At 42.2% G+C, this 13552-nt stretch overlaps 1 protein-coding gene across 4 annotated transcripts in view; it reads right to left on the minus strand.

Moving 5' to 3' along the window:
* Nucleotides 1-13552, minus strand: part of LOC118373912 (neuronal PAS domain-containing protein 2-like) — an 80796-nt gene that overhangs the window by 10774 nt on the left and 56470 nt on the right. For 2 of the 4 annotated variants that reach the window (XM_035760205.2, XM_052457201.1), the window contains exons 8-15: nucleotides 6433-6546; nucleotides 5330-5448; nucleotides 4187-4269; nucleotides 2733-2839; nucleotides 2269-2416; nucleotides 1921-2005; nucleotides 1478-1607; nucleotides 1149-1258 (exon numbers count right to left, since the gene is read on the minus strand). In XM_035760205.2, the coding sequence (XP_035616098.2) occupies nucleotides 1149-1258; nucleotides 1478-1607; nucleotides 1921-2005; nucleotides 2269-2416; nucleotides 2733-2839; nucleotides 4187-4269; nucleotides 5330-5448; nucleotides 6433-6546 (896 nt within the window). The remainder of the gene's footprint in view (nucleotides 1-1148; nucleotides 1259-1477; nucleotides 1608-1920; nucleotides 2006-2268; nucleotides 2417-2732; nucleotides 2840-4186; nucleotides 4270-5329; nucleotides 5449-6432; nucleotides 6547-13552) is intronic. The other 2 variants (XM_035760207.2, XM_035760206.2) reach the window with 2 other exon arrangements.

Below are 13552 nucleotides of genomic sequence, written 5' to 3' on the forward strand. Positions count from 1 at the left end.
GGGACAATACAATTCCTCTCTGAAATGTGCAGTTTCGTCACGCAACACAATGCCACAGATGTCTCAAGTTTTGACGGAGTGTGCAACTGGCATACTGACTACAGGAAGACCACCTGAGCTGTTGCCAGACAACTGAATGTTCATTTCTCTACCATAAGCCGCCTCCAATGTCATTTTAGAGAATTTGGCAGTACGTCCAACCAGCCTCAACCGCAGACCACTTGTAACCGGTTATGGTATTGGCAGGCATAAGCTACGGAACAACGAACCCAATTGCATTTTATCAATGGCATTTTGAATGTACAGAGATACCGTGATGAGATCTTGAGGCCCATTGTCGTGTCATTAATCCGCCACCATCAACTCATGTTTCAGCATGATAATGCATGGCCCCATGTGGCAAGGATCTTCATACAATGCCTGGAAGCTGAAAATGTCCCAGTTCTTCCATGGCATGCATACTCACTAGACTTGTCACCCATTGAGCATGTTTGGGATGCTCCTGATCGACGTGTATGACAGTGTATTCCAGTTCCCACCAATATCCAGCAACTTCGAAGAGGAGTGGGACAACATTCCACAGGCCACAATCAACAGCCTAATCAACTTTATGCGAAGGAGATGTCACGCTGCAAATGGTGGTAACAACAGATACTGACTGGTTTTCTGATCCAAGCCACTACCTTTTTTCAAGGTATCTGTGACCAACAGATACACATCTTTATTCCCAGTCATTAGAAATCCATAGATTAAGGCCTAATGAATTCATTTCAATTGACTGATTTCTTAGTATTAATTGTAACTGAGTTGTCTTTGAAAATGTTGCATGTTGCATTTATATTTTTGGTTCAGTGTAGAATTTAAACATTTATATATACATCTAAATTATGATCATCCTAAATGGTGTTGGTGTGGTCTAAAATCAAGTGGGTGTGGAAGCATTTCACGCAATTGAACGAGCAAGTAAACCAACAAACAAGAACAAGCTGTCATAATACTGTTGAGACTACAAGACAAACAGTGAGCAGGCAGGCAGGTGACAGACAGGAAAACTCAACACCAACCATTGCGGAGTGCTGGCTGCAGGTAGGAGAAAGGGGAGGCTTAGTTGGGGAAGGAGGTCAAAAGAGTTTAGCCCCAAAGTCTACCTTTGCACTACTGGGTGCGAGTCTGGACAAATTCTTCTCTGTCCCAGCGATGGATGCAGACTGCCGTGATGGTGTGCAAGCATCTGTGTACCGCAAAGATGAGTTGGCTGCTGGGAAAAATGTATCAATAGGTACTCTAAAAGGTTATGCATACTTCATAATTAACCATCTAAATTCAAAATACTATACATTAAGTAAGTGTGTGGTGGTGCAGAGTTTGGAATAGGGTGAGAGTGGTGTTGTATGGTACAGGGTTCAAGTCGGAACGGACTGATCCAGTATGGGGGTGTTTGGGTTAGCTGGACAAAGAGAGCAGCAGGGGGACTGACATGCCGTGTCGGACAGGGCCGTGTGGGAGGACTTCCGGGAGCTGTGGGAGGACACTGAGCGTGCCCCGCTCGTCCTGTCCAGTCCGGAGGGGTCCAGATTGGGACAGATGTCCAGGTACACCTCCTGAGCCTGAAACACACAGGATAGAGGAGCATTAAGTACTGACAGCACCAAAAACAAGATTTGGAACACACATCTGCTTTTACCCTGAATTCACAGCCTGACGCTGGATAGCACCGTATTTGCATGGCAATTCACCATCCCATTCAGTTCTGAACACTGACATTGGAGTGGGAAGTAAAGCACTGCTGTACATGATTACTACAACTGGAACTCGACTTGGTAAAATGGCTACGCATTATGAAACTTGAATACTGTATTTTATTGTAACATTCTTCAAGATTCATCATTTATATTTGATCGTAGAATCTCTTCTTCATACCTTCATGGGTGACGAAGTGGCCATGTCAGGGGACGTCTCCTCCAAGCCAAACTCTCTCCTCCTCTCCGCTCGCACCTCCGCATAACTACAAGTCCGCGAAAGAGTGCAATAGAAAGAAAGATCAAATTATCTGCCCATAAGTCAAGCTTTCCCATTATATTCATCCTAAATGTACAATATCAAATGACAGACAGATACCACAGACCCCTAATGCAGTAGATAAGGTTAAATAGCTCTACACTCGATCCGATCTCGAACTACAGGGAAGCGATAACTTTCTCCCCCTCAGGGGGCGTTAGAGTATACAATACCAAACATGACAGAGAGTGACAGAGGAATTAGGTTTACCTGACGACTGTGTGAGTGCACACTATGAACTCTGGCTTGGAGTTCCACTGGTGGTATGTAATGAAGTAGTGTGTCTGGAGCCAGATCCACTGCTGACCCTTGCTTAGAAACCGATAGTAGCAGGATTTACCCTTCCCAAACTGCATTACTGTGAAGACAACACAAGACAGAGGGATATTTTCAGCAGGCAGGCATATACAAACCACTACACCACACTGCCCTAGTTCACAGTGTAGTGTGATGTTTGCATCATCCTAAAATATCAGGGCAGGGGTGAAAAACTCTAAGCAGCCTCATAGTTCCAGGCTTTTTATGCACATTGGTGAAGCAGAAATAGAAATGTAACTACAGCAGGATGACCTATTTCTGTGAAATGGCTGCCTGGATCCTGTGGTAGTGAGGGAGAGCGAGATAGGGTAGGAGAAGGGGGGTGAAAGAGAGAGAACGTGGAGAGAGTTGCTTACATTGCTTATGACACCGCGCTATAAGCTCCAAGTCATCCACATGATAGTAATCGTAACCAGAAGTCCCAAGAACCTCAAAGGGCAAGTACCCGATGATTGGTGAAGCTCTGAAGAGAGAGAATAATCAAGATATTAAACAACTATGTTTTATGACAACAATAGACTGGTTAAACTGGGACAATAACTAGAGTATTTATTTTGTCGGAATTTACCATTTTATACCCTGAAGAGAATAACTTGATTGATAATTCCATAACTACCTTGACAAGTACATTGAAAAATTCATAAACATTATGATTAAATAAACCTAACAAGTCTGTATTGTCTCAAGCACACAGGGTAATAGAATCTCATCTTATGCATACTGATATGACACGTTGACAGAATATCAACTCTCTAAATTGGTTAGGGCTGAGCGAGTGGGACGTTTCTCATGCCTCAAAAATGCATAAACATGGCAATGTTGTATAATCACAGCTATGATCATGACTTGATTTTGGCTCACTTGATGCATTTCATTCATCAATGCTCAGTTAAATCAATTTAGCCTAGGCCCCCATAAGCCAAATTCAGAATGGCATGCAGGTCACATTATGGAGGCAGCCATTCATGTAACCCAGCACAGTAGATGTCCAATTATAGCTCAGCAGAGGACACAATGTACAATTTCCTCCCCTGGTTTTACCCAATAATATATAAACCCTGGAATGCTGATGCTATGTATTGGCCAATGAGAGGCTTTGAAGCCACCGGTTGGCCATATTGGCACTCCCCAGAAGAAGCAGACGTCCATAGGAATGAATGGAATCCTACAGTATTTCAATTAAATGTTTCAGAGACAAAATTACATGTATTTAAGTATTTAAGTATTTAAGACATTAACATTAGTACTTGCAAAAAATTATACTTTAAGGAAAATGTTTTTATATATTTGTTCATTTTCTATTTCATGTTCAGCTCACATAATGTAATTTAAATGTGTAATTAATGTGTCTGTAGTAGAATAAACATGAAAAAACATGAATGATAGAACGTAGCAGTCTGGGCTGTTTCTTACTGGGCCGTTATCTCTTGGTGTTGCAGACTAATCTTGGGGCTCCCCTGTCACTATCCAGGGCATGGCAGCATGTTTAAAGGCCTTACTGGGTGAGCCTGATCACCCAAAGCCAATCAAATGGCATGTAACCAAGGGACACACAGCGTGGCATATGACACACGAGTTAACAGAGTTTACAAATAACAATATCATGTTAATGCCAACATAGGGGAAAGGAGAGAACAGCAGTTGTCCACTTAAATCTGTGTTCCTGTAGTGTTAAAGATGTGCAGCCCAGAGGATGTCAGTAGATGGGCATCGATGATAGTGTAGCTTTCCATCAGGCTATGAAACGTATCAAATTAAAGACGGATAACAGATGGAAGACAAGATGTACATGTTTCTCAGCTCCTCTTACCTGTGATCTAAGAACAGGAACTTCCATTCAAGGCTGTGTCTGGATGTGAATTCATCACAGGGACCTTCCACATTACACAAATCCTGGTCAAAGAAACAAAAATATGAATTTAAGACCAGTCCTTAAATCCTATAAAAACATATTCTACCTTGGAATTATAAAAAGTTATATCTGCGAAAACTCTAGATTTGAGTTATTGTGCATCAAAGCATCAGAACTGCTTTGCAGTGACGAATTCCCCATGAAGTCCCTCACCTTAAAGGTAAGAGTACAGAGTATCAAAATCCTGGAACATTTGTAAATGTGTTTTTTTAGAGGAGGGGTTTGCAATTGTAACATTGTTTTTCTCAAAAGTGGATCTGGGTTGAGTAAAAAGGTTATTTCATAGAAAAGTAAAGTAATTCATAAATGAAGAGAATACACTTCCTTCAAACCACATTATCAAGTACATTCATTCATGTTCACCACATATTTGTTAAAGCCATAGTTTACTAAAATGACAAATAACTAGGAACATTGCTGAAGCTTACATCTGTATCAGTAAACTTAAATAATTGTCTGGTCTCTGATGCCCATAGTAAGCAAACTACTTGCTAGTTATCCATGAAATGTGCAAAGTTTATATTTTTTGGTGAAATACTCGTTCTATGGGAAGTTTTTGTATTGATATATAGAATGATATCAGACAAAACAACAACGCCTCTCCAATGGGCCTTAAACATGTTCCAAGGTACCTATATTTATTTATGTTAGCCAGAGCCATTCTTCTGCAAAACTGGTTGCAAAAGAGGGCCATGGCATAAAATATCAAGGACTTGGAAGTCAAGGACTTGGAATTCTTTCTTCAACATGTATAGTTCTGACATATGGAGTATTATTCAAGTCCCAGATCTCAGAACTGTTTTGTGATGTCTTACTCTTTCATGACTAAATAAGTACATGACTTTACATGCATATAATATGAAGATTAACAATGCAAAAACCTCTAAAACAGGCCTTACAAGGATATTCAAAATGTACTATTTTCTGCTCCCTCTTCCAACACCTTTCCACGGTCCTTTACACGTAATATCCACAGACATAGACCATCTGTATGTTCTCAAATAGAATCAGCAAAGATTTAGCAAAAGAACGTGATCTTACCTTTAAAAATTGAGGAGTGACTAATCGTACAGTGGCAACAAGGCAGACCTGCTCTTCCAACGATGACGGCAGGGTTCTTGGTAATGTCAAATCAAACCCGTTACAAGAAGATGTAGGCACTGTGAGTCAAAAACAACAGAAACAACAATCACTCTAAATGTCTCACCAGAGGACGGATGTAGGAATAGCAAATATGAATGAACAACTACAATCCATTAAGTGTATTACAACAGCATATTATAGACACTGAGTGACAACCATCAACCCCACACAGGCATATCTGTTACAAGAGGATGTAGGCGCTGTGTGTTTCCATGTGTTTCCGCTGTGTGTTTCCACATCAGTGTGTGCTGGGTTTTTTGTCCTTGCCCCTTTCATCACACACTAATTGGAGAAAGGAAAATCAGCAGGACTGTGGTCCCTGAGGACTGGAGTAGTGATCATCCAGCTAAGAGTCGAGGGTAATGGCAAATCAGACTAAAAAAATCTATGATTGGCTGTGTGGGGTTATTCTACGAGTGCCAAATATCTTTACATAATCTTTCCATCTCAACACACACTCTGGTGACTTTACTATGGCATTATGCTATTCAAATGACTGGAAGTCCCGCACTTTAAAGAGTATGGAAATACCCAACAATACGGAGTGTCATTTCAGAAGATAGGGAAACATTTCCTCATACGTCTCATTTTCCAGTCAATTAGCTATTTGAATAGTGATCCACAATGAGATATGCAGTTCTGAAACGGTTTAAAAACCTGTTTGATTGTCTGCCTGCTTTATGTCTTGAGTAAGTTTTCATGACATAATCATGGCACCAATCTTCATTCCAAACTTAATAGAATGCAGAGGTTGGCCTTATTAATATAACTACATAGTTAAGTGTCTTTTTATCCGTTTCTAGCTCAGTCAGTAGCTAAAGATGAAATGGCACATAAAATACAGATGATAATCAATAGTTCTGGCTGCTGACAAGGAAAGTCACTTCTGTTGTTTTGCGAATATGTCAAGGAGACGAAGATTTGGGAACTAAAACATTGCAAAGTGTTACACAACATTCCAATGTCAAGTGAGCTGGAGGTAGAAAAACAGAAACACTCACCATTGTTATGAAACTTCAAATCTCCGACAAATTTAACATACTCATATGTAGGCGGTTCTTTTGGGTGGCTGTTTCCTCTGGCTAAATGACAGCAGAACTCAATGTGTGTCTTACCTGGAAAAAAGAGCAGATGGGAGTTAGCTGGAGTGTCTTCAAGAAAACATAATGCTCGTCGTAAAGAAAAATAAATTGAGATTTATTTTTACTGCCAAAGCAAATAACCCATAACCAGGTTATATTTAGACATCTTCTATAGGCTCTTCCTTTCTTAGATATATATATATATATATATATATATAGTGTAAGTATGTGGACATCCCTTCAAATGAGTGGATTTGACTATTTCAGCCACACCCGTTGCTGACAGGTGTATAAAATCGAGCACATAGCCATGCAATCTCCATAGACAAACATTGGAAGTAGAATGGCCTTACTGAAGATCTCAGTGACTTTCAACATGGCACCGTCATAGGACACCACCTTTCCAACAAGCCAGTTTTTCAGATTTCTGCTCTGCTAGAGCTGCCCCGGTCAACTGTAAGTGCTGTTATTGTGAAGTGGAAACATCAAGGAGCAACAACGGCTCAGCCACTAAGTGGTAAGCCACACAAGCTCACAGAATGGGACCGCCGAGTGCTGAAGCGCATAAAAATCGTCTGTCCTCGGTTGCAACACTCACTTCCGTGTTCCAAACTGCCTCTGGAAGCAACGTCAGCCCAATAACTGTTTGTCGGGAGCTTCATTAAATGGATTTCCATGGCCGCGCTGCCAGACACAAGCCTAAGATCACCATGTGCAATGCCAAGCGTGGGCTGGAGTGGTGTAAAGCTCACAACTAATGGACTCTGGAGCAGTGGAAATGTGTTTTCTGGAGTGATGAATCACGCTTCACGATCTGGCGGACGAATCTGGGTTTGGCAGATAATAGGAAAACACTACCTGCCCCAATGCATAGTGCCAACTGTAAAGTTTGGTGGAGGAGGAATAATGATCTGGGGCTGTTTTACATGGTTCGGGTGAAGGGAAATCTTAATGCTACAGCATACAATGACATTCTAGACGATTATGTGCTTCTAACTTTGTTTGGGGAAGGGCCTTTCCTGTTACAGCATGACAATTCCCCTGTGCACAAAGCGAGGTCCATACAGAAATGGTTTGTCGAGATCGGTGTGGAAGAACTTGACTGGCCTGCACAGAGCTCTGACCTCAACCCCATCGAAAACCTTTGGGATGAATTGGAATGTGAGCCAGGCCTAATCACCCAACATCAATGCCCAACCTCAATAATGCCCCTGTTGACTGAACGGAAGCAAGTCCCCGTAGCAATGTTCCAACATCTAGAGGAAAGCCTTCCCAGAAGAGTGGAGGTTGTTATAGCAGCAAAGGTGGAACCAACTCTATATTAATGCCCCTGAGTTTGGAATGAGATGTTCGACAAGCAGGTGTCCACATACTTTTGGTCATATAGTGTATATCTTCTTGTAGTCTTCATAGTGCAACATGATAAACTCTGTTTTGAAATAGTTTCATATTTTATGTGAGTGCAATGGATGAATCTCTGACAGAGCCGGTGAATCTCAGGGAAAAGAATGATGACGATTATTTTTGCCATTACAACTGCTGCTCCTCACAACCGCTGACAGCTCAGACATTTTGGCCTTTCTCTCATGGCTGGAAATCACACAGCTCCCGGTGAATGGCATTCAACCCAACATAGTGTGCTTCAGTTGTCATAGGACGGCTCAGCAGTGTTGTTCCTACAGCTGAGGTTTTACTTGGCAGGGGAACGAGACCAGCGGGGGAGAGGACGAGAGGGAGTATGTATGTCACTGTGCCAACACACTCTTACAAACTGAGCACTGATGATGTTCCAAATAGTCTTCATCCAGACACATGGTCACAGTCATGTCATTTTCTAGCGAGTACATGGCTCCTCTTTTTTTTCTAGCGAGTGCATGGCTCCACTTTCTTTCTAGTGAGTGCATGGCTCCACTTTCTTTCTAGTGAGTGCATGGCTCCACTTTCATTCTAGCGAGTGCATGGCTCCTCTTTTTTTTCTAGCGAGTGCATGGCTCCACTTTCTTTCTAGTGAGTGCATGGCTCCACTTTCTTTCTAGCGAGTGCATGGCTCCTCTTTTTTTTCTAGCGAGTGCATGGCTCCACTTTCTTTCTAGTGAGTGCATGGCTCCACTTTCTTTCTAGCGAGTGCATGGCTCCTCTTTTTTTTCTAGCGAGTGCATGGCTCCACTTTCTTTCTAGTGAGTGCATGGCTCCTCTTTCTTTCTAGCGAGTGCATGGCTCCTCTTTTTTTCTAGCGAGTGCATGGCCCCTCTTTTTTTTCTAGCGAGTGCATGGCTCCTCTTTCTTTCTAGCGAGTGCATGGCTCCTCTTTTTTTTCTAGCGAGTGCATGGCTCCTCTTTTTTTCTAGCGAGTGCATGGCTCCTCTTTTTTTTCTAGCGAGTGCATGGCTCCACTTTCTTTCTAGCGAGTGCATGGCTCCACTTTCTTTCTTGCGAGTGCATGGCTCCTCTTTTTTTCTAGCGAGTGCATGTCTCCTCTTTTTTTCTAGCGAGTGCATGGCTCCTCTTTCTTTCTAGCGAGTGCATGGCTCCTCTTTCTTTCTAGCGAGTGCATGGCTCCACTTTCTTTCTAGCGAGTGCATGGCTCCTCTTTTTTTTCTAGCGAGTGCATGGCTCCTCTTTCTTTCTAGCGAGTTCATGGCTCCACTTTCTTTCTAGCGAGTCCATGGCTCCTCTTTTTTTTCTAGCGAGTGCATGGCTCCTCTTTCTTTCTAGCGAGTGCATGGCTCCTCTTTTTTTTCTAGCGAGTGCATGGCTCCTCTTTTTTTCTAGCGAGTGCATGGCTCGAGTGCATGGCTCCTCTTTTTTTTCTAGCGAGTGCATGGCTCCTCTTTCTTTCTAGCGAGTGCATGGCTCCTCTTTCTTTCTAGCGAGTGCATGGCTCCTCTTTCTTTCTAGCGAGTGCATGGCTCCTCTTTCTTTCTAGCGAGTGCATGGCTCCTCTTTTTTCTAGCGAGTGCATGGCTCCTCTTTCTTTCTAGCGAGTGCATGGCTCCACTTTCTTTCTAGCGAGTGCATGGCTCCACTTTCTTTCTAGCGAGTGCATGGCTCCACTTTCTTTCTAGCGAGTGCATGGCTCCACTTTCTTTCTAGCGAGTGCATGGCTCCACTTTCTTTCTAGCGAGTGCATGGCTCCACTTTTTTTCTAGCGAGTGCATGGCTCCTCTTTTTTTCTAGCGAATGCATGGCTCCTCTTTAAATGGGTTACCTTGGGTCAAGAGAATGCCTCCACTGACTTGTCAAAGCATGAGCTCAGATGTACTGAACACACTCAGGAGACTCACTGTATACCATTTTTATTAAGCCTCCAAACCCAATGTGTTGCTGTTAGACTGGAAATAAAACATGGCCCTGTGCCATTCTAACAGAGAGAGAAAGAGAGATCTGTGTAGAATGATACATTTGGGATTTAAAGTGCAGAAAAAAACATTCCCTATCAAACCAAGACTGATATCATCCCTCCATTGTTACATATATACGTGGATTCAAATAGAAGTAAAATGCTTCCTCTGTGGAACTGTAAGCTCCAACTCAAGTAACGGAGTTCACTTATCCAAGAGTAGTTAGAAGTACCCGACATAATGTATGTATTAGTGATGATCCCTCAACTCAGAGCAACACACATTACCATAGCAATTGTCAACAGAATGATAGCAGCACATTAATCAAAAGAAAATTGCAGACTTCCTAAGCATTCCGTGTGCTAAACATGAGAAGCAGTGTTGTTTTTTTGTTTATATATATTTATATATATAATTGTATCCAATTGGTAGTTACAGTCTTGTCTCATCACTGCAACTCCCGTACGGACTCGGGAGAGGTGAAGGTCGAGAGCCGTGCGTCCATCGAAACACAACCCAACCAAGTCGCACTGCTTCTTGACACATTGCCCACTTAACCCGGAAGCCAGTCGCACAAATGTGTCAGAGGGAACACTGTACAACGCTATACCATAGACACCCACCTGAATGACCCAGATACTAAGGATAAGTCCCTATCTGTTTTATGGGCCTGCTGTAAGCAGCCTGTATGCAGCCAAAATGCGGTCAGAGACCTTCTAGAGCAGCACCGCCCCCTCACGATTCTGAGCCTGCCTGACAGGGTTGGTCCTGCAAAGCCAAAGCCCCCTGTAGGGAGAGCATAATATACAAGGAAATTCTCAAAGCTGCTAATGAGAACCTTGACGACCTTGTACCGAGCCGGTGGGAATTCCGTTGGGGTGCCCCCACCCAGGCAGTGGCAGTGCTGGCAACACTAGCTGCAGTAACCCATGAGGAGGGGGTCACACTCTGACATTCAGAGAGGGGGCATATTATTGTGGCCCTGGTGGTACAAAATCAAAGGTCTGACTGCACAGAGATGCTTGGGAATATGGTCAATACGGGGGACCATGTTGTGGGTGTTTCAGGGAAAGGGGGTATATCTGACCTCCATCATCTAGGATGTGACAATGGTTAATCAAATCTCCACATTTCTGACCCTTTTTATTTTTTGAGCAGCTTTGCAGGCCTTCTCTCTTCTGCTGCAACTGCATACGCACTCGTAAATCAAGACCTTTCTTGAGTTGGGCTCTGGGAAGGTGCAACTGTTGAGAATCTGAGTCTATGGTTGTTGTGGGGAAAGGGGTTGAGTGTGGATGAGTGTGTATGAGTGTGTGGGTGTGTGGGTGTCCCACAACTGTTGCGAGGGAGTAAAAGATGTTAGGGACAAAATAGGGTGATTTACAATAATTGTTTGCTAATAAAAAAATTGTTTGCTTGCCAATGTAATTTTGGTAATGGCGAGACTGGTGAGGGGTAAAAATCCTTTGCATAAATTGCCTACATTACTACAAATATTAATAGCTAATTATGGAAAATAAGGATAAAAAAATGTATATTTATATTTAAAAAAATATATATACAGTTGAAGTCGGAAGTTTACATACACCTTGGACAATTCCTGACAATTCTAGTAAAAAATGTCCTGTCTTAGGTCAGTTAGGATCACTACTTTATTTTAAGAATGTGAAATGTCAGAATAATAGTAGAGAGTGATTTATTTCAGCTTTAATTTATTTCATCACATTCCCATTTCCAGTGGGTCAGAAGTTTACATACACTCAATTAGTATTTGGTAGCATTGCCTTTGAAATTATTTCACTTAGATCAAACGTTTCGGGTAGCCTTCCACAAAATTCCCACAATAAGTTGGGTGAATTTTGGCCCATTCCTCCTGACAGAGCTGGTGTAACTGAGTCAGGTTTGTAGGCCTCCTTGCTCGCACACACTTTTTTAGTTCTGCCCACAAATTTTCTATGGGATTGAGGTCAGAGCTTTGTGATGGCCGTGACTTTTTTGTCCTTAAGCCATTTTGCCACAACTTTGGAAGTATGCTTGGGGTGATTGTCCATTTGGAAGACCCATTTGCAACCAAGCTTTAACTTCCTGACTGATCGGCAGTGTATCAAATACTTGTTCTCCCCACTGTATATATGATATATATATGGGTATGTATGTATGTATGTATGTATGTATGTATGTATGTATGTATGTATGTATGTATGTATGTATGTATGTATGTATGTATGTACAGTGCCTTGCGAAAGTATTCGGCCCCCTTGAACTTTGCCACATTTCAGGCTTCAAACATAAAGATATAAAACTGTATTTTTTTGTGAAGAATCAACAACAAGTGGGACACAATCATGAAGTGGAACGACATTTATTGGATATTTCAAACTTTTTTAACAATTCAAAAACTGAAAACTTGGGCGTGCAAAATTATTCAGCCCCTTTACTTTCAGTGCAGCAAACTCTCTCCAGAAGTTCAGTGAGGATCTCTGAATGATCCAATGTTGACCTAAATGACTAATGATGATAAATACAATCCACCTGTGTGTAATCAAGTCTCCGTATAAATGCACCTGCACTGTGATAGTCTCTGAGGTCCGTTAAAAGCGCAGAGAGCATCATGAAGAACAAGGAACACACCAGGCAGGTCCGAGATACTGTTGTGAAGATGTTTAAAGCCGGATTTGGATACAAAAAGATTTCCCAAGCTTTAAACATCCCAAGGAGCACTGTGCAAGCGATAATATTGAAATGGAAGGAGTATCAGACCACTGCAAATCTACCAAGACCTGGCCGTCCCTCTAAACTTTCAGCTCATACAAGGAGAAGAGTGATCAGAGATGCAGTCAAGAGGCCCATGATCACTCTGGATGAACTGCAGAGATCTACAGCTGAGGTGGGAGACTCTGTCCATAGGACAACAATCAGTTGTATATTGCACAAATCTGGCCTTTATGGAAGAGTGGCAAGAAGAAAGCCATTTCTTAAAGATATCCATAAAAAGTGTTGTTTAAAGTTTGCCACAAGCCACCTGGGAGACACACCAAACATGTGGAAGAAGGTGCTCTGGTCAGATGAAACCAAAATTGAACTTTTTGGCAACAATGCAAAACGTTATGTTTGGTGTAAAAGCAACACAGCTCATCACCCTGAACACAGCTCATCACCCTGAACACACCATCCCCACTGTCAAACATGGTGGTGGCAGCATCATGGTTTGGGCCTGCTTTTCTTCAGCAGGGACAGGGAAGATGGTTAAAATTGATGGGAAGATGGATGGAGCCAAATACAGGACCATTCTGGAAGAAAACCTGATGGAGTCTGCAAAAGACCTGAGACTGGGACGGAGATTTGTCTTCCAACAAGACAATGATCCAAAACATAAAGCAAAATCTACAATGGAATGGTTCAAAAATAAACATATCCAGGTGTTAGAATGGCCAAGTCAAAGTCCAGACCTGAATCCAATCGAGAATCTGTGGAAAGAACTGAAAACTGCTGTTCACAAATGCTCTCCATCCAACCTCACTGAGCTCGAGCTGTTTTGCAAGGAGGAATGGGAAAAAAATGCAGTCTCTCGATGTGCAAAACTGATAGAGACATACCCCAAGCGACTTACAGCTGTAAATCGAAGCAAAAGGTGGCTTCATGATTGTGTCCCACTTGTTGTTGATTCTTCACAAAAAAATACAGTTTTATATCTTTAT

This window comes from Oncorhynchus keta, chromosome 11 (genome assembly GCF_023373465.1).
Source record: "Oncorhynchus keta strain PuntledgeMale-10-30-2019 chromosome 11, Oket_V2, whole genome shotgun sequence".
NCBI classification, from domain to species: domain Eukaryota; kingdom Metazoa; phylum Chordata; class Actinopteri; order Salmoniformes; family Salmonidae; genus Oncorhynchus; species Oncorhynchus keta.